This window comes from Oncorhynchus mykiss, chromosome 27, assembly GCF_057628025.1.
Source record: "Oncorhynchus mykiss isolate SJ-2025 chromosome 27, ASM5762802v1, whole genome shotgun sequence".
NCBI classification, from domain to species: domain Eukaryota; kingdom Metazoa; phylum Chordata; class Actinopteri; order Salmoniformes; family Salmonidae; genus Oncorhynchus; species Oncorhynchus mykiss.
In genome coordinates this window covers 45,780,300-45,802,500 of record NC_143048.1, presented here as the reverse complement: position 1 = coordinate 45,802,500, position 22,201 = coordinate 45,780,300, and the positions used below count along the sequence as shown (strand labels likewise).

General features: G+C 46.4%; 1 protein-coding gene across 1 annotated transcript in view; it reads left to right on the top strand.

The window, feature by feature from the left end:
* The window catches only part of gbe1b (1,4-alpha-glucan branching enzyme 1b), a 324,598-nt gene that overhangs the window by 30,907 nt on the left and 271,490 nt on the right, over positions 1 to 22,201 (top strand). The window contains exon 2 of the mRNA XM_090224112.1: positions 8,797 to 8,966. Coding sequence (XP_090080238.1) covers positions 8,797 to 8,966 — 170 coding nt within the window. The remainder of the gene's footprint in view (positions 1 to 8,796; positions 8,967 to 22,201) is intronic.

Sequence of the window (22,201 nt, the reverse complement as noted above, 5' to 3'; positions counted from 1 at the left end):
GACAGAGATCACACCTAGAGAGAGAGAGAGAGAGAGGGACAGAGATCACACCTTGAGAGAGAGAGAGAGAGACAGAGATCACACCTAGAGAGAGAGAGAGAGAGAGAGAGAGAGAGGACACAGAGAGCACACCTTGAGAGAGAGAGAGAGAGAGAGAGAGGACACAGAGAGCACACCTTGAGAGAGAGGACACAGAGATCACACCTTGAGAGAGAGCCAGAGAGCGAGAGAGGACACAGAGATCACACCTTGAGAGAGAGAGAGAGAGAGGACACAGAGAGCACACCTTGAGAGAGAGAGAGAGAGAGGACACAGAGATCACACCTTGAGAGAGAGCCAGAGAGCGAGAGAGGACACAGAGATCACACCTTGAGAGAGAGAGAGAGAGGAGAAACAGAGGACAGTCAGAGGCTGGCCTAATTGTATTACTCGTTATTACTAATAAGCAGGTGAGGGGAAGTTTAGATTTTGTGTTAGCAGCAAGTTTAGGGAAATCAGATGTCTTTTAGGATACGTCCCAAATAGCACCCTATTTCTTATTTAGTGGGGCTCTGGTCAAAAGTAGTGCACTATATATGGAATAGGGTGTGATTTGGAATGGAACCTTGAAGTCACCTTGAATGTGATTGTGATGCGTGGTCTGATCTTGATGGTTATGTCCCAATTGGGGCACTATTCCTTACATTAGTGCACTAGTTTTGACAGAACCTTATTCCTTACATAGTGCACTACTTTTGACCAGGGCCCATGGGGCATGTTCAGGGCTCTGCCCTAAAGTAGCGCACTGTATAGGTAATAGGGTGCAATTTGAGACACACACACACACACACACACGCACACACTGTCTTCTCATCTCTTGTCTAATCATGCCAGCAGGGCCAGAAGAAGAGGTTCTAGATTAGCAGGACTGTAGAAACACACAGCACCCAGCCAGCCAGACTATCCCCCCCAGCACTTAGTTTGTTCTAATCATAACCATGACTATTAATGCAGAGCCAGGAGCCATCCTTAACTGAATCCTCCTCACCTCTCCTCATCTCCTTGTCCTCTGGAAAGGCTCTCCACAGGGCTGCCAGAACATGTATTCTGAAATGGTGACACCGCGGGTATGGGAGCACTAAGCATTGTTATCGATTTGAGTTTCAGAGTGGAGAGAGACAGAGAGTGGAGTCAGGGAGGAAGGGATGAGAGAGCATGCAGAGAAAAAAAGAAGAGAGTGTTTTTCATCCAGCTGGCTAGGAGAATCTGATCCTGCAGGGGACAATCTGATCCTGCAGGGGACCATCTGATCCTGCAGGGGACCATCTGATCCTGCAGGGGACCATCTGATCCTGCAGGGGACCATCTGATCCTGCAGGGGACCATCTGATCCTGCAGGGGACCATCTGATCTGGACAGCAGCTGCAAAGGAGGAACTGACATGATAAATGATGATGATGATGATGATGAAGAAGTTAGTTTATACTCTCCAGCGTCAGAAAATAAACCAACGGTTTAGCTGGTCAGCCACAACATAGTGACATGGTGATGTCATGTAGGACTATTTAACTAGTGGCTTGTGAAAGTATTCACCCCCTTGGCATTTTTCCTATTTTGTTGCCTTACAACCTGGAATTAAAATGGATTTCTGGGGTTCATTTGATCGACACAACATAGTGACATGGTGATGTCATGTAGGACTATTTAACTAGTGGGGGGGGGTTCATTTGATCGACACAACATGCTTACCACTGTGAAGATGCAAATGTTTTTTTTATTGTGAAACAAATTAAGACCAAAAAACAGAGTAGTTAGGCACGCTCAAGTTTTCACCCTCCCAATGTCAATACTTTGTAGAACCACCTTTTACAGCTGCAAGCCTCTTGGGGTAAGTCTCTATAAGCTTGGCACATCAAGCCACTGGGATTTTTGCCCATTCTTCAAGGCAAAATTGCTCCAGCTCCTTCAAGTTGGATGGATTCCGCTGGTGTACAGATTGCTGTCATACCACAGATTCTCAATTGGATTGAGATCTGGGCTTTGACTAGGCCGTTCCAAGATATTTAAAGGTTTCCCCTTAAACCACTCGAGTGTTGCTTTAGAAGTATGCGTAGGGTCATTGTCCTGCTGGAAGGTGAACCTCCGTCCCAGTCTCAAATCTCTGGAAGACTGAAACAGGTTTCCTTCAAGAATTTCCCTGTATTTAGTGCCACCCATCATTCCTTCAATTCTGACCAGTTTCCCAGTCCCTGCTGATGAAACACATCTCCACAGCATGATGCTGCCACCACCATGCTTCACTGTGGGGATGATATTCTCTGGGTGATGAGGTGTTGGGTTTGCGCCAGACATAGCATTTTCCTTGATGGCCAAAAAGCTACATTTTAGTCTCATCTGACCAGAGTACCTTCTTTCATATGTTTGGGAGTCTCCCACATGCCTTTTGATGAGCACCAATTGTGTTTACCTATTGCTTCCTTTAAGCAATGGCATTTTTCTGGCCACTCTTCCATTAAGCCCAGCTCTGTGGAGTGTACGGCTTAAAGTGGTCCTATGGACAGATACTCCAATCTCCGCTGTGGAGCTTTGCAGCTCCTTCAGGGGTATCTTTGGTCTCTTTTGTTGCCTCTCTGATCAATGCGCTCCTTGCCTGGTCTGTGAGTTTTGGTGGGCGGCCTTCTCTTGGCAGGTTTGTTGTGGTGCCATGTTCTTTCCATTTTTTAAATAATGGATTTAATTGGTGCGCCGTGGGAAAAAAAGTTTCAGATATTTTTTTTATAACCCAATCCAGATCTGTACTTCTCCACATCTTTGTCCCTGACCTTCTTAGGGCCACTTTCTTGGTGGTGTCCCCTGCTTAGTGGTGTTGCAGACTCTGGGGCCTTTCAGAACACGTGTGTGTGTGCGTATACTGAGATCATGTGACATTAGATTGCACACAGGTGAACTTTATTTAACTATTTATGTGACATCTGAAGGTAATTGATTGCCACAGATTAGAGGTCGACCGATTTAATCGGAATGGCCGATTTTTAATTTTTTTTATTTTTTTTATTTAGGGCCGATTTTAAAGTTTTCATAACAATCGGAAATTGGTATTTTTGGACACAGATTATTATATTTTTTAACACCTTTTATTTCATCTTTTAACTACTTAAATATATTTTAACACCTTTATTTAACTAGGCCAGTTAAGAACACATTCTTATTTTCAATGACAGCCTAGGAACGGTGGGTTAACTGCCTCGTTCAGGGTCATAACGACAGATGTTTACCTTGTCAGCTCGGGGGATTCAGTCTTGCAGCCTTACGGTTAACTAGTCCAACGCTCTAACCACCTGCCTCTCATTGCACTCCACGAGGAGCCTGCCTGTTACGCGAATGCAGTAAGCCAAGGTAAGATGCTAGCTAGCATTAAACTTATCTTATAAGAAACAATCAATCAATCGTAATCACTAGTTAACTACACATGGTTGATGATATTACTAGTTTATCTAGCTTGTCCTGTGTTGCATATAATCGATGCGGTGCGTATTCGCGAAAAAGGACTGTCCTTGCTCCAATGTGTACCTAACCATAAACATCAATGAATTTCTTAAAATCAATAAGTATAGAAGTATATATTTTTAAACATGCATATTTAGCTAAAATAAATCCAGGTTAGCAGGCAATATTAACCAGGTGAAATTGAGTAATTTCTGTCACGTTCCTGACCTTATTTCCTTTGTTTTGTCTTTATTTAGTTGGTCAGGACGTGAGCTGGGTGGGTATAGTCTATGTTTCTATGTTAGGTTTGTCTGATTGGCCTGATATGGTTCTCAATCAGAGGCAGGTGTTTTGCATTGTCTCTGATTGGGAACCATATTAAGGTGGCCTGTTTTCACTTTTGTTGGTAGGTGATTGTTCATGTATTCTATGTTCACTAGTTCAGGACTGTAGCTTCGTCGGTTTTTGTCTGTTTATTGTTTTTTGTTCGTATTGAAAAAGTATTCCACTAAATATGGCAACGTACCACGCTGCGCTTTGGTCCTCCTCTCCTTCCACCGACGAGAGTCGTTACAACAGAGTCGGGTTATATGCAACGGTTTGGTCCTCCTCTCCTTCCACCGACGAGAGTCGTTACAACAGAGTCGGGTTATATGCAACGGTTTGGTCCTCCTCTCCTTCCACCGACGAGAGTCGTTACAACAGAGTCGGGTTATATGTAACGGTTTGGTCCTCCTCTTCTTCCACCGACGAGAGTCGTTACAACAGAGTCAGGTAAGATGCAACCGTTTGGTCCTCCTCTCCTTCCACCGACGAGAGTCGTTACAACAGAGTCAGGTTATATGCAACCGTTTGGGCCGCCTAATTTGCCAGAATATTACGTAATTATGACATAACATTGCACAACCTTCAATGTTAACAGGAATATTTAGACTGATGGATGCCACCCGTTAGATAAAATACGTAACGGTTCCATATTTCACTGAAAGAATAAACGTTTTGTTTTCGAGATGATAGTTTCCGGATTCGACCATATTAATGACCGAAGGCTCGTATTTCTGTGTTTTATTATGTCATAATTAATTCTATGATTTGATAGAGCAGTCTGACTGAGCGGTGGTAGGTACCAGCAGGCTCGTAAGCATTCATTCAAACAGCACTTTAGTGCGTTTTGCCAGCAGCTCTTCGTTGTGCGCCAAGCATTGCGCTATGACTTCAAGCCTATCAACTCCCGATATTAGGCTGGTGTAACCGATGTGAAATGGCTAGCTAGTTAGCGGGGTGCTTGCTAATAGTTTCAAACATCACTCGCTCTGAGACTTGGAGTAGTTGTTCCCCTTGCTCTGCATGGGTAACGATGCTTCGAAGGTGGCTGTTGTCGATGTGTTCCTGGTTCGAGCCCAGGTAGGGGCGAGGAGAGGGACGGAAGCTATACTGTTACACTGGCAATACTAAAGTGCCTATAAGAACATCAATAGCCAAGGTTAATGAAATACAAATGGTATAGAGTGAGAGAGTCCTATAACTCCTATAATAACTACAACCTAAAACTTCTTACCTGGAATATTGAAGACTCATGTTAAAAGGAACCACCAGCTTTCATATTCATATCATGTTCTGAGCAAGGAACTTAAACGTTAGCTTTCTTACATGGCACATATTGCACTTTTACTTTCTTCTCCAACACTTTGTTTTTGCATTATTTAAACCAAATTGAACATGTTTCATTATTTATTTGAGGCTAATTTGATTTTTATTGATGTATTAAATTAAGTTAAAATAAGTGTTCATTCAGTATTGTTGTAATTGTCATTATTCCAAATGCATAAAAAAAATTGTCAGACCAATCGGTATCGTCTTTTTTTTGGTCCTCCTAATAATTGGTATTGGTGTCAGCGTTGAAAAATCATACTTGGTCGACCTCCACACCAGATCTTATTTAGGTACTTCATAGTAAAGGGGGGAATAGATATGCACACACCATTTTTCTGTTTATTTTTTATTTTTTGAAACAAGTAATTTTTTTCACTTCACCAATTTGGACTATTTTGTGTATGTCCATTACATGAAATCCAAATAAAAATCCATTTAAATTACAGGTTGTAATGCAACAAAATAGGAAAAACACCAAGGCGGTGAATTCTTTCGCAAGGCACTGTAGTGACATGGTGTCCTGGTGACATGGTGACATAGTGACCCCCGTACGGGAGAGGTTATAGGGACATATTCGGTTTGATATCGTTTGATTTAAAAATAATATATGAATTAAAATGCATGTAAGATCATAACTGCCTTTACACATTAACGGTGACTGAAATTAGGATCATTTTTGTGAGCATTGTCGATGGCTTACAGTATGTTGATGTGAGGCAGGTGTTAAAATATGAATGCTCTTTGCAAGACAGCCTATCCATTTTGTATAATGATGTTGATGTATTGATTTTGAATGCCCTCGAATGCGGTCCCAAGGTAAAGCAAGAGGCTACTCAGATAGACCTACATTTTAGACTGTATACCAAATATGGGGTTGATATTGCAACAACCACGTCCGCATATAGCTCACCAACCTCTTGGCTATAGCATTAATATTGTGTGTGTGTTACATTGACTGTGTTCTATGCCTACCTATAGCCTCCATTTAGGGCAGTCTACCCAGCTATAGCTAGCCTCCATTTAGGGCAGTCTACCCAGCTATAGCTAGCATAGCCTCCATTTAGGGCAGTCTACCCAGCTATAGCTAGCATAGCCTCCATTTAGGGCAGTCTACCCAGCTATAGCTAGCCCCGCCTCCATTTAGGGCAGTCTACCCAGCTATAGCTAGCCCCGCCTCCATTTAGGGCAGTCTACCCAGCTATAGCTAGCCCCGCCTCCATTTAGGGCAGTCTATCCAGCTATAGCTAGCCCCGCCTCCATTTAGGGCAGTCTACCCAGCTATAGCTAGCCCCGCCTCCATTTAGGGCAGTCTACCCAGCTATAGCTAGCCCCGCCTCCATTTAGGGCAGTCTACCCAGCTATAGGTAGCCTCCATCTTAAATGGTACTTTACAAGCATAGTATTTCTGTTTAGTGAGTCAGTCAGATCAGAGGCAGTAGAGATGACCAGGGATGTTCTCTGTTTAGTGAGTCCTCCAGATCAGAGGCAGTAGGGATGACCAGGGATGTTCTCTGTTTAGTGAGTCCGCCAGATCAGAGGCTAGTAGGGATGACCAGGGATGTTCTCTGTTTAGTGAGTCCTCCAGATCAGAGGCAGTAGGGATGACCAGGGATGTTCTCTGTTTAGTGAGTCCTCCAGATCAGAGGCAGTAGGGATGACCAGGGATGTTCTCTGTTTAGTGAGTCCTCCAGATCAGAGGCAGTAGGGATGACCAGGGATGTTCTCTGTTTAGTGAGTCCTCCAGATCAGAGGCAGTAGGGATGACCAGGGATGTTCTCTGTTTAGTGAGTCCTCCAGATCAGAGGCAGTAGGGATGACCAGGGTTGTTCTCTGTTTAGTGAGTCCTCCAGATCAGAGACAGTAGGGATGACCAGGGATGTTCTCTGTTTAGTGAGTCCTCCAGATCAGAGGCAGTAGAGATGACCAGGGATGTTCTCTGTTTAGTGAGTCCTCCAGATCAGAGGCAGTAGGGACGACCAGGGATGTTCTCTTGATAAGTGTGTGAATTTGACTATTTTAGTGTTCCACTGGAATGCTGTCTCATGTTGACTCCAATGGTTCCCACAGTTTTCAAGTTGTCTGGATGTCCTTTGGGTGGTGATTGAACACTGATCAACACATCTCTAGTATTTTTGGTTCTTGGCCTGAGTCATTAATATTGCTTTCTATTTACTGTTATTGACCATGCCGATTCTATCCATGATTTAGTCCTGGGGAGTTGTGATCTTTCCCAGTTCCTTCTCTGTTATTAACGACACTGTCTGTGTCTCTCTCTCCTCTGTCTGTCTGTCTCTCTGTGTCTGTCTGTCTGTCTCTCTCCTCTGTATCTCTGTGTCTGTCTCTCCTCTGTGTCTGTCTCTCTGTCTCTCTCTCCTGTGTCTGTCTGTCTGTCTCTCTCCTCTCCTCTGTATCTCTGTCTCTCTCTCTGTGTGTCTCTCTTTCTCTGTCTCTGTCTCTTTCTCTCTGTCTCTTTCTCTCTGTGTCTTTCTCTCTCTCTCTGTGTCTCTCTGTGTCTGTCTGTCTCTCTCCTCTCCTCTGTATTTCTGTGTCTGTCTCTCCTCTGTGTCTGTCTCTCTGTCTCTCTCTCCTCTGTGTCTGTCTGTCTCTCTCCACTCTGTCTGTCTCTCTCCTCTGTCTGTCTGTCTGTCTCTCTGTGTCTGTCTGTCTCTCTCCTCTGTATCTCTGTGTCTCTCTCCTCTGTGTCTGTCTCTCTCTTCTGTCTGTCTGTCTCTCTGTGTCTGTCTGTCTGTCTCTCTCCTCTGTGTCTGTCTCTCTCCTCTGTCTGTCTCTCTGTGTCTGTCTGTCTGTCTCTCTCCTCTGTATCTCTGTGTCTGTCTCTCCTCTGTGTCTGTCTCTCTGTCTCTCTCTCCTCTGTGTCTGTCTGTCTGTCTCTCTCCTCTCCTCTGTATCTCTGTCTCTCTCTCTGTGTGTCTCTCTTTCTCTGTCTCTGTCTCTTTCTCTCTGTCTCTTTCTCTCTGTCTCTTTCTCTCTCTCTCTGTGTCTCTCTGTGTCTGTCTGTCTCTCTCCTCTCCTCTGTATTTCTGTGTCTGTCTCTCCTCTGTGTCTGTCTCTCTGTCTCTCTCTCCTCTGTGTCTGTCTGTCTGTCTCTCTCCTCTCCTCTGTATCTCTGTCTCTCTCTCTGTGTGTCTCTCTTTCTCTGTCTCTGTCTCTTTCTCTCTGTCTCTTTCTCTCTGTCTCTTTCTCTCTCTCTCTGTGTCTCTCTGTGTCTGTCTGTCTCTCTCCTCTCCTCTGTATTTCTGTGTCTGTCTCTCCTCTGTGTCTGTCTCTCTGTCTCTCTCTCCTCTGTGTCTGTCTGTCTGTCTCTCTCCTCTCCTCTGTATCTCTGTCTCTCTCTCTCTGTGTCTCTCTGTGTCTGTCTGTCTCTCTCCTCTCCTCTGTATTTCTGTGTCTGTCTCTCCTCTGTGTCTGTCTCTGTCTCTCTCCTCTGTGTCTGTCTGTCTCTCTCCACTCTGTCTGTCTCTCTCCTCTCCTCTGTATCTCTGTGTCTCTCTCTGTGTCTCTCTCTCTCTCTGTGTGTGTCTCTCTCTTTCTCTGTCTCTCTGTCTCTTTCTCTCTGTCTCTTTCTCTCTCTGTGTGTGTCTCTCTGTCTGTCTGTGTCTCTGTCTCTCTCCTCTCTCTCTGTATCTCTGTCTCTCTGTCTGTCTCTCTTTCTCTCAGGTATGGGCTGTTTGAGAAGCGTCTGTTCCTCCTGGAGGAGGCAGAAGGGGGCTTTGATCAGTTCACTAGAAGCTACAGGACCTTTGGCGTGAACCGCATGGCTGACAACAGACTGGTGTTGAGGGAGTGGGCCCCAGCCGCGGAGGCCCTTTTCCTTACTGGAGACTTCAGTGAGTACTGTAGCAGACACACACACACACACACACACACACACACGCGCAGAGTGACACACACACACACACACACACACTGTTATGCTGTTATTACCCATCTGTTTCCCTTTTGATGCTGTTATTACCCATCTGTTTCCCTTGTGATGCTGTTTTTACCCATCTGTTTCCCTTGTGATGCTGTTATTACCCATCTGTTTCCCTTGTGATGCTGTTATTACCCATCTGTTTCCCTTGTGATGCTGTTATTACCCATCTGTTTCCCTTGTGATGCTGTTATTACAATCCGTTTCCCTTGTGATGCTGTTTTTACCCATCTGTTTCCCTTGTGATGCTGTTTTTACCCATCTGTTTCCCTTGTGATGCTGTTATTACAATCTGTTTCCCTTGTGATGCTGTTATTACAATCTGTTTCCCTTGTGATGCTGTTATTGCCATCTGTTTCCCTTGTGATGCTGTTATTGCCATCTGTTTCCCTTGTGATGCTGTTATTACCACCTGTTTCCCTTGTGATGCTGTTATTACAATCTGTTTCCCTTGTGATGCTGTTATTACCATCTGTTTCCCTTGTGATGCTGTTATTACCATCTGTTTCCCTTGTGATGCTGTTATTACCATCTGTTTCCCTTGTGATGCTGTTATTACCATCTGTTTCCCTTGTGATGCTGTTATTACCCATCTGTTTCCCTTGTGATGCTGTTATTACCCATCTGTTTCCCTTGTGAGGCTGTTATTACCCATCTGTTTCCCTTGTGATGCTGTTATTGCCATCTGTTTCCCTTGTGATGCTGTTATTACCATCTGTTTCCCTTGTGATGCTGTTATTACCATCTGTTTCCCTTGTGATGCTGTTATTACCATCTGTTTCCCTTGTGATGCTGTTATTACCATCGGTTTCCCTTGTGATGCTGTTATTACCATCTGTTTCCCTTGTGATGCTGTTATTACCCATCTGTTTCCCTTGTGATGCTGTTATTACCCATCTGTTTCCCTTGTGATGCTGTTATTACCCATCTGTTTCCCTTGTGATGCTGTTATTACCCATCTGTTTCCCTTGTGATGCTGTTATTGCCATCTGTTTCCCTTGTGATGCTGTTATTACCATCTGTTTCCCTTGTGATGCTGTTATTACCATCTGTTTCCCTTGTGATGCTGTTATTACCATCTGTTTCCCTTGTGATGCTGTTATTACCCATCTGTTTCCCTTGTGCTGCTGTTATTACCCATCTGTTTCCCTTGTGATGCTGTTATTACCCATCTGTTTCCCTTGTGATGCTGTTATTACCCATCTGTTTCCCTTGTGATGCTGTTATTACCCATCTGTTTCCCTTGTGATGCTGTTATTACCCATCTGTTTCCCTTGTGATGCTGTTATTACCATCTGTTTCCCTTGTGATGCTGTTATTACCATCTGTTTCCCTTGTGATGCTGTTATTACCATCTGTTTCCCTTGTGATGCTGTTATTACCATCTGTTTCCCTTGTGATGCTGTTTTTATATAATTGGAGGTTTGACCTGATCTGTCCTAACTGTAGTTTGGATGTTAACTTTATTGTTAGATACCCTTGAAGTTGGTGTTTTTTGTAAATAGTTGAAAATAAAGGCAACAGAGTGTTTTCCTGAAGGGGTTTTCAAAACACACACACACACACACACACACACACACACAAATCAATCATGATTGGTTCAGCCTTTGTTCTGTTAGAAGTACTCTCTGCGCTCTCTTCCCTTTGGCCTCTACTTTGAAGGTAGACCGATACAGAATGGTCTGACTGGCATGCTTCATACTTAGGCACGGGGAAAAAAAAGGAGTTGATTAATTGATGAGCAGCTCAAGCAGAGGTTGACCCTTTGGTTCTAGAAAACACCTGGAGGAAAATTACAGGCTACAGAGTATCTGTTCAGCTGAATCTGCTACACACCCTCTTTCTCGAGTCATCTTTCCTTGATTCCTCACATCCTCTCTCCTCACCCCCTTCTCAAAACCCATTGGAGAAGAAGTTACGAGGGAAGTGACCTTGGACCTTTTCATACTGCTCAGAAGGATGCAAGGAATCACAGAAAGACCAGTAGAGAGTGCAGGCTCATAGAACTCTGGTCTAAAGTAGTGCACTATATAGGGAATAGGGTGCCATAGGGCTCTGGTATAAAGTATTGCACTATGTAGGGAGTATGGTGCCATAGGGCTCTGGTTTAAAGTAGTGCACTATATATATAAGGAATAGGGTGCCATTTCCTTACTATCTTCATTAGGAGTTTTCGTTTATTCTTTCTTCTGCCCAACTAATGAAGGACCATTAGATGATTACATTACATCTCATTAGAAATGACTAGTTTGTTTTGTAGATCTCCTCATTTTGATAATGGACAGAATTACACATCCAAAATAATCAAGAAAGCTAATATTCATGTTTTTTAAAATCTTGTGGCCCAATGAAATCACTTAACGAGGCAATTAACAGACGTTCTAATTAGAAAACCATAAATGAGTTGTTGAGGAGTAAAGCATCATGTGAACAGAGTGCAGTAGGCAGGCTGGGGACACACACTGCTGCTGTCCTGCTGCTGTTCTGTCCCTCTGCTGCTGTTCTGTCCCCCTGCTGCTGTTCTGTCCCCCTGCTGCTGTTCTGTCCCCCTGCTGCTGTTCTGCTGCTGCTCTGTCCCGCTGCTGCTGTCCTGCTGCTGGTCTGTCCCTCTGCTGCTGTTCTGTCCCGCTGCTGCTGTTCTGTCCCCCTGCTGCTGTTCTGTCCCCCTGCTGCTGTTCTGCTGCTGTTCTGTCCCTCTGCTGCTGTTCTGTCCCCCTGCTGCTGTCCTGCTGCTGCTCTGTCCCGCTGCTGCTGTTCTGTCCCCCTGCTGCTGTTCTGTCCCCCTGCTGCTGTTCTGCTGCTGCTCTGTCCCGCTGCTGCTGTCCTGCTGCTGGTCTGTCCCTCTGCTGCTGTTCTGTCCCGCTGCTGCTGTTCTGTCCCCCTGCTGCTGTTCTGCTGCTGTTCTGTCCCGCTGCTGCTGTTCTGTCCCCCTGCTGCTGTCCTGCTGCTGCTCTGTCCCCCTGCTGCTGTTCTGTCCCCCTGCTGCTGTTCTGTCCCCCTGCTGCTGTTCTGCTGCTGCTCTGTCCCGCTGCTGCTGTCCTGCTGCTGGTCTGTCCCTCTGCTGCTGTTCTGTCCCTCTGCTGCTGTTCTGTCCCGCTGCTGCTGTTCTGTCCCCCTGCTGCTGTTCTGTCACACTGCTGCTGTTCTGTCCCACTGCTGCTGTTCTGTCCCTCTGCTGCTGTTCTGTCCCTCTGCTGCTGTTCTGTCCCTCGCTGTTCTGTCCCTCTGCTGCTGTTCTGTCCCCCTGCTGCTGTCCTGCTGCTGCTCTGTCCCGCTGCTGCTGTTCTGTCCCGCTGCTGCTGTTCTGTCCCACTGCTGCTGTTCTGTCCCACTGCTGCTGTTCTGTCCCTCTGCTGCTGTTCTGTCCCTCTGCTGCTGTTCTGTCCCCCTGCTGCTGTTCTGTCCCCCTGCTGCTGTTCTGTCCCTCTGCTGCTGTTCTGTCCCTCTGCTGCTGTTCTGTCCCTCTGCTGCTGTTCTGTCCCTCTGCTGCTGTTCTGTCCCTCTGCTGCTGTTCTGTCCCCCTGCTGCTGTTCTGTCCCCCTGCTGCTCTGTCCCGCTGCTGCTGTTCTGTCCCCCTGCTGCTGTCCTGCTGCTGCTCTGTCCCGCTGCTGCTGTTCTGTCCCGCTGCTGCTGTTCTGTCACACTGCTGCTGTCCTGCTGCTGTTCTGTCCCTCTGCTGCTGTTCTGTCCCGATGCTGTTCTGTCCCGCTGCTGCTGTCCCGCTGCTGCTGTTCTGTCCCGCTGCTGCTGTCCCGCTGCTGCTGTTCTGTCCCGCTGCTGCTGTTCTGTCCCGCTGCTGCTGTTCTGTCCCGCTGCTGCTGTTCTGTCCCGCTGCTGCTGTTCTGTCCCTCTGCTGCTGTTCTGTCCCTCTGCTGCTGTTCTGTCCCGCTGCTGCTGTTCTGTCCCGCTGCTGCTGTTCTGTCCCGCTGCTGCTGTTCTGTCCCTCTGCTGCTGTTCTGTCCCTCTGCTGCTGTTCTGTCCCTCGCTGTTCTGTCCCTCTGCTGCTGTTCTGTCCCCCTGCTGCTGTCCTGCTGCTGTTCTGTCCCTCTGCTGCTGTTCTGTCCCGCTGCTGCTGTTCTGTCCCCCTGCTGCTGTTCTGTCCCGCTGCTGCTGTTCTGTCCCACTGCTGCTGTTCTGTCCCCCTGCTGCTGTCCTGCTACTGTTCTGTCCTGCTGCTGCTGCTGTTCTGTCCCGCTGCTGCTGTTCTGTCCAGCTGCTGCTGTTCTGTCCCGCTGCTGCTGTTCTGTCCCGCTGCTGCTGCTGTTCTGTCCCCCTGCTGCTGTTCTTTCCCCCTCTTGCTGTTCTCTCACACTGCTGCTGTCCTGCTGCTGTTCTGTCCTGCTGCTGTTCTGTCCCCCTGCTGCTGTTCTTGTCGTCCTGCTGCTGTTCTGTCGTCCTGCTGCTGACATTGTCGTCCTGCTGCTGTTCTGTCGTCCTGCTGCTGTTCTGTCGTCCTGCTGCTGTTCTGTCGTCCTGCTGCTGTTCTGTCGTCCTGCTGCTGTTCTGTCGTCCTGCTGCTGTTCTGTCGTCCTGCTGCTGTTCTGTCGTCCTGCTGCTGTTCTGTCGTCCTGCTGCTGGTCTGTCCCCCTGCTGCTGGTCTGTCCCCCTGCTGGTCTGTCCCGCTGCTGCTGTTCTGTCCCGCTGCTGCTGTTCTGTCCCCCTGCTGCTGTTCTGTCCCCCTGCTGCTGTTCTGTCCCGCTGCTGCTGTTCTGTCCCCCTGCTGCTGTTCTGTCCCGCTGCTGCTGTTCTGTCCCGCTGCTGTTCTGTCCCCCTGCTGCTGTTCTGTCCCGCTGCTGTTCTGTCCCGCTGCTGTTCTGTCCCCCTGCTGCTGTTCTGTCCCCCAGCTGCTGTTCTGTCCCGCTGCTGTTCTGTCCCCCTGCTGCTGTTCTGTCCCCCTGCTGCTGTTCTGTCCCCCAGCTGCTGTTCTGTCCTGCTGCTGTTCTGTCCCCCAGCTGCTGTTCTGTCCCCCAGCTGCTGTTCTGTCCTGCTGCTGTTCTGTCCCGCTGCTGTTCTGTCCCCCTGCTGCTGTTCTGTCCTGCTGCTGTTCTGTCCCGCTGCTGTTCTGTCCCCCTGCTGCTGTTCTGTCCTGCTGCTGTTCTGTCCCCCTGCTCCAAACAAAGATGTGGTTCAAATGGCACCCCATCCCCTATATACTCTACTCAAAAAAATAAAGGGAACACTAAAATAACACATCCTAAAATATATTTTTATTAAATAGGGGTGCTCATTGATTGTCTGTATTGTAATTGTTTTTAATAATCTGCCCAGGGACTGATTTTGAAAATTAGCCAGTTGGCTAAAACTGGCACTTAATGTGCACTGTCCCTAACTCAATTTAAAGGCAATGCTACCAAATACTAATTGAATGTATGTAAACTTCTGACCCACTGTGAATGTAATGAAAGAATAACTGAAATAAATCATTCTCTCTACTATTATTCTGACATTTCACATTCTTAAAATAAAGTGGTGATCCTAACTGACCTAAGACAGGACATTAAATGTCAGGAATTGTGAAAAACTGAGTTTAAACGTATTTGGCCAAGGTGTGTGTAAACTTCTGACTTCAACTGCTCAAAAAATAAAGGGAACACTAAAATAACACATCCTAGATCTGAATGAATGACATATTCTTATTAAATACTTTTTTCTTTACATAGTTGAATGTGCTGACAACAAAATCACACAAAAATGATCAATGGAAATCAAATTTATCAACCCATGGAGGTCTGGATTTGGAGTCACACTCAAAATTAAAGTGGAAAACCACACTACAGGCTGATCCAACTTTGATGTAATGTCCTTAAAACAAGTCAAAATTAGGCTCAGTCGTGTGTGTGTGTGTGTGTGTGTGGCCTCCACGTGCCTGTATGACCTCCCTACAACGCATGGGCATGCTCCTGATGAGGTGGCGGATGGTCTCCTGAGGGATCTCCTCCCAGACCTGGACTAAAGCATCCGCCAACTCCTGGACAGTCTGTGGTGCAACGTGGCGTTGGTGGATGGAGTGAGACATGATGTCCCAGATGTGCTCAATTGGATTCAGGTCTGGGGAACGGGCGGGCCAGTCCATAGTTGGTCCATAGCATCAATGCCTTCCTCTTCCTCTGACACGCTCCAGCCACATGAGGTCTAGCATTGTCTTGCATTAGGAGGAAGCCAGGGCCAACCGCACCAGCATATGGTCTCACAAGGGGTCTGAGGATCTCATCTCGGTACCTAATGGCAGTCAGGCTACCTCTGGCGAGAACATGGAGGGCTGTGCGGCCCCCCCAAAGAAATGCCACCCCACACCATGACTGACCCACCGCCAAACCGTTCATGCTGGAGGATGTTGCAGGCAGAAGAACGTTCTCCGCAGCGTCTCCAGACTCACGTGCTCAGTGTGAACCTGCTTTCATCTGTGAAGAGCGCAGGGTGCCAGTGGCGAATTTGCCAATCTTGGTGTTCTCTGGCAAATGCCAAACGTCCTGCACGGTGTTGGGCTGTAAGCACAACCCCCACCTGTGGACGTCGGGCCCTCATACCACCCTCATGGAGTCTGTTTCTGACCGTTTGAGCAGACACATGTACATTTGTGGCCTGCTGGAGGTTATTTTGCAGGGCTCTGGCAGTGCTCCTCCTGCTCCTCCTTGCACAAAGGCAGAGGTAGCGGTCCTGCTGCTGGGTTGTTGCCCTCCTACGGCCTCCTCCATGTCTCCTGATGTACTGGCCTGTCTCCTGGTAGCGCCTCCATTCTCTGGACACTACGCTGACAGACACAGCAAACCTTCTTGCCACAGCTCGCATTGATGTGCCATCCTGGATGAGCTGCACTACCTGAGCCACTTGTGTGGGTTGTAGACTCCGTCTCATGCTACCACTAGAGTGAAAGCCCCGCCAGCATTCAAAAGTGACCAAAACATCAGCCAGGAAGCATTGGAACTGAGAAGTGGTCTGTGGTCACCACCTGCAGAACCACTCCTTTATTGGCGGTGTCTTGCTAATTGCCTATAATTTCCACCTGTTGTCTATTCAATTTGCACAACAGCATGTGAAATGTATTGTCAATCAGTGTTGCTTCCTAAGTGGACAGTTTGATTTCACAGAAGTGTGATTGACTTGGAGTTACATTGTGTTGTTTAAGTGTTCCCTTTATTTTTTTGAGCTGTGTAGTACACAACTTTTGAACAGGGCCCAACTGGGTTCTGGTTAAAAGTAGTGCACTATGTAGGGAATAGGGTTCTATGGGGCTCTGGTCTAAAGTAGTGCACTATATAGGGAATAGGGTTCTATAGGGCTCTGGTCTAAAGTAGTGCACTATGTAGGGAATAGGGTTCTATAGGGCTCTGGTCTAAAGTAGTGCACTATGTAGGGAATAGGGTTCTATAGGGCTCTGGTCTAAAGTAGTGCACTATGTAGGGAATAGGGTTCTATAGGGCTCTGGTCTAAAGTAGTGCACTATGTAGGGAATAGGGTTCTATAGGGCTCTGGTCTAAAGTAGTGCACTATGTAGGGAATAGGGTTCTATAGGGCTCTGGTCTAAAGTAGTGCACTATATAGGGAATAGGGTTCTATAGGGCTCTGGTCTAAAGTAGTGCACTATATAGGGAATAGGGTTCTATAGGGCTCTGGTCTAAAGTAGTGCACTATGTAGGGAATAGGGTTCTATAGGGCTCTGGTCTAAAGTAGTGCACTATGTAGGGAATAGGGTTCTATAGGGCTCTGGTCTAAAGTAGTGCACTATATAGGGAATAGGGTGCCATTCAGGATGTGTTCTTCACCAAACAGACAAGCTGCAGCTGGGTTGTGATGACAAAGAGAACAGAACAACACATTCTGTGTCCCGATGGCACCCTAGTCCCTTTGCAGTGCACTATATAGGACACGGCTCTCCGACACTATATAGGACAGGGCTCTCCTACACTATATAGGACAGGGCTCTCCTACACTATATAGGACAGGGCTCTCCTACACTATATAGGACAGGGCTCTCCTACACTATATAGGACAGGGCTCTCCTACACTATATAGGACAGGGCTCTCCTACACTATATAGGACAGGGCTCTCCTACACTATATAGGACAGGGCTCTCCGACCCTATATAGGACAGGGCTCTCCTACACTATATAGGACAGGGCTCTCCTACACTATATAGGACAGGGCTCTCCTACACTATATAGGACAGGGCTCTCCGACACTATATAGGACAGGGCTCTCCTACACTATATAGGACAGGGCTCTCCTACACTATATAGGACAGGGCTCTCCGACACTATATAGGACAGGGCTCTCCTACACTATATAGGACAGGGCTCTCCTACACTATATAGGACAGGGCTCTCCTACACTATATAGGACAGGGCTCTCCTACACTATATAGGACAGGGCTCTCCGACACTATATAGGACAGGGCTCTCCTACACTATATAGGACAGGGCTCTCCTACACTATATAGGACAGGGCTCTCCTACACTATATAGGACAGGGCTCTCCTACACTATATAGGACAGGGCTCTCCTACACTATATAGGACAGGGCTCTCCTACACTATATAGCTCTCCTACACTATATAGGACAGGGCTCTCCTACACTATATAGGACAGGGCTCTCCGACACTATATAGGACAGGGCTCTCCTACACTATATAGGACAGGGCTCTCCGACACTATATAGGACAGGGCTCTCCTACACTATATAGGACAGGGCTCTCCTACACTATATAGGACAGGGCTCTCCTACACTATATAGGACAGGGCTCTCCTACACTATATAGGACAGGGCTCTCCTACACTATATAGGACAGGGCTCTCCGACACTATATAGGACAGGGCTCTCCTACACTATATAGGACAGGGCTCTCCGACACTATATAGGACAGGGCTCTCCTACACTATATAGGACAGGGCTCTCCTACACTATATAGGACAGGGCTCTCCTACACTATATAGGACAGGGCTCTCCTACACTATATAGGACAGGGCTCTCCTACACTATATAGGACAGGGCTCTCCTACACTATATAGGACAGGGCTCTCCTACACTATATAGGACAGGGCTCTCCTACACTATATAGGACAGGGCTCTCCTACACTATATAGGACAGGGCTCTCCTACACTATATAGGACAGGGCTCTCCTACACTATATAGCTCTCCTACACTATATAGGACAGGGCTCTCCTACACTATATAGGACAGGGCTCTCCTACACTATATAGGACAGGGCTCTCCTACACTATATAGCTCTCCTACACTATATAGGACAGGGCTCTCCTACACTATATAGGACAGGGCTCTCCTACACTATATAGCTCTCCTACACTATATAGGACAGGGCTCTCCTACACTATATAGGACAGGGCTCTCCTACACTATATAGGACAGGGCTCTCCTACACTATATAGGACAGGGCTCTCCTACACTATATAGGACAGGGCTCTCCTACACTATATAGGACAGGGCTCTCCTACACTATATAGGACAGGGCTCTCCGACACTATATAGGACAGGGCTCTCCTACACTATATAGGACAGGGCTCTCCTACACTATATAGGACAGGGCTCTCCTACACTATATAGGACAGGGCTCTCCGACACTATATAGGACAGGGCTCTCCTACACTATATAGGACAGGGCTCTCCGACCCTATATAGGACAGGGCTCTCCTACACTATATAGGACAGGGCTCTCCTACACTATATAGCTCTCCTACACTATATAGGACAGGGCTCTCCGACACTATATAGGACAGGGCTCTCCTACACTATATAGGACAGGGCTCTCCTACACTATATAGGACAGGGCTCTCCTACACTATATAGGACAGGGCTCTCCTACACTATATAGGACAGGGCTCTCCTACACTATATAGGACAGGGCTCTCCGACACTATATAGGACAGGGCTCTCCTACACTATATAGGACAGGGCTCTCCTACACTATATAGGACAGGGCTCTCCTACACTATATAGGACAGGGCTCTCCTACACTATATAGCTCTCCTACACTATATAGGACAGGGCTCTCCGACCCTGTTCCTAGAGAGAGACCCTCCTGTAACTTACAGGACAGCATCTCTCCAGGAACAGGGTTGGAGTTATAACCTACAGGAGGGTATCTCTCCAGGAACAGGGTTGGAGTTAAAACCTACAGGAGGGTATCTCTCCAGGAACAGGGTTGGAGAGCCCTGACGCAGGGAATAGAGTTCCATTTGGGAGGCAGCCACAGTCTCCCACAGTATTCATTCTGTTTACTAGAGCCCAGGTCCAATCCAATGTTTATTGTCCTCATAGATTTTTCTTCCAGTTCTTTCCTCCATTCTGTCTTTCCCTCTCTTTCCCTCTGTCTATTCGTCTGTTAATTATTCAGCAAAGACCGTGGGCTGTGGCTCAGGCCCAATATTCATTTTTGGCAGAGATTACATTCTGAGAGAGAGAGAGAGAGAGAGAGAGAAAATTCTGACACGCGTACAGGAGTCTACACATGCACACGGAGCGAGAGAGAGAGAGATTACGTTTTGACATTGGCTCCGTCAAATTATTTGATTTCAATTTCACAGCTGATATGGAAAAAGCCCAGAATCCCCGGTCATGAATATGGTGCTGGTTTTGATACATAATACGTACATCCTGCTTCCTAAATGGCATCCTTTTCCTGTACATACAAATACAGGAACCCCATGGGCCCTGATCAATAGAAGTGCACTAAATAGGCAGTAGGGTGGCATTTTGGCTGTAAACCCCCCAGGGTTTCATATAGAGCTCTTCATGCTAAGAGAAATAAAGTATTATTGTTGCCTGAGCGTCTACAGCAGTGGTTCTTCATCCTGACCCTTCATCACAGCTGCACCATCGAGAGCATCCTGACCGGTTGCATCACCGCCTGGTATGGCAACTGGCTCTGCATCCAACCGTAAGGCGCTACAGAGGGTAGTGTGTACGGCCCAGTATATCGCTGGGGGCCAAATCCCGCCGTCTAGGACCTAATATACTAGTCGGGTTCAGAGGAAGTGCCAAAAAATACTTAGTCTTCAGTCAACCAAGTCATGGACTGTTCTCTCTGCAACCGCACGGCAAGCGGTACCGGATCGCCAAGTCTAGGTCCAAAAGGCTCCTCAACAGCTTCTACCTCCCCCCCCCCCCCCCCCCCCCAAGAAATAAGACTTCCTAACAATTAATCAAATGGCCACCTGGACTATTTACATTGACCTGTCCCCCACCACCTGTTTTAGACTGCTGCTACTCTCTGTTTATTATCTGTGTATAGTCACTTTACCCCCATCTACATGTACACTACCTGTCAAACTACCTGTCAAACACCTGCTCATTCAAGGGTTTTTCTTTATTTGTACTATTTTCTACATTGTGTAATAATAGTGAAGACATCAACACAATGAAATAACACATGGAATCATGTAGTAAACAAAAAAGTGTTAAACAAATCAAAATATATTTGAGATTCTTCAAATAGCCTTGATTTTCTTTTTACAATGATTTTCTGATAATATAATTTGTATCGTGTGTTTATTCCAGTATCAAGATTAAACCCTAGTCTAGAGTATAGTGCCCTAGTCTAGAGGATAGTGCCCTAGTCTAGAGGATAGTGCCCTAGTCTAGAGGATGGTGCCCTTGAGAAAGCTACTTAACCCTCATTTACTCCACGGGTGCCCTACTACTATGACTGACCCTGTAAAACAACACCTATCATACTACTATGACTGACCCAGTAAAACAACACCTATCATACTACTATGACTGGCCCTGTAAAACAACACCTATCACACTACTATGACTGACCCTGTAAAACAACACCTATCATACTACTATGACTGGCCCTGTAAAACAACACCTATCACACTACTATGACTGACCCAGTAAAACAACACCTATCATACTACTATGACTGGCCCTGTAAAACAACACCTATCACACTACTATGACTGACCCTGTAAAACAACACCTATCATACTACTATGACTGGCCCTGTAAAACAACACCTATCACACTACTATGACTGACCCTGTAAAACAACACCTATCACACTACTATGACTGACCCTGTAAAACAACACCTATCACACTACTATGACTGACCCTGTAAAACAACACCTATCATACTACTATGACTGACCCAGTAAAACAACACCTATCATACTACTATGACTGGCCCTGTAAAACAACACCTATCACACTACTATGACTGACCCTGTAAAACACCTATCACGCTACTATGACTGACCCTGTAAAACAACACCTATCCTACTACTATGACTGACCCTGTAAAACAACACCTATCACACTACTATGACTGACCCTGTAAAACACCTATCACGCTACTATGACTGACCCTGTAAAACAACACCTATCATACTACTATGACTGACCCTGTAAAACAACACCTATCATACTACTATGACTGACCCTGTAAAACAACACCTATCATACTACTATGACTGACCCTGTAAAACAACACCTATCATACTACTATGACTGACCCTGTACAACAACACCTATCATACTACTATGACTGACCCTGTAAAACAACACCTATCATACTACTATGACTGATCCTGTAAAACAACACCTATCATACTACTATGACTGACCCTGTAAAACAACACCTATCATACTACTATGACTGACCCTGTACAACAACACCTATCATACTATGATTGACCCTGTAAAACAACACCTATCCTACTACTATGACTGATCCTGTAAAACAACACCTATCCTACTACTATGACTGACCCTGTAAAACAACACCTATCATACTACTATGACTGACCCTGTAAAACAACACCTATCATACTACTATGACTGACCCTGTACAACAACACCTATCATACTATGACTGACCCTGTAAAACAACACCTATCATACTACTATGACTGATCCTGTAAAACAACACCTATCATACTACTATGACTGACCCTGTAAAACAACACCTATCATACTACTATGACTGACCCTGTACAACAACACCTATCATACTATGACTGACCCTGTAAAACAACACCTATCCTACTACTATGACTGATCCTGTAAAACAACACCTATCCTACTACTATGACTGACCCTGTAAAACAACACCTATCATACTACTATGACTGACCCTGTAAAACAACACCTATCATACTACTATGACTGACCCTGTACAACAACACCTA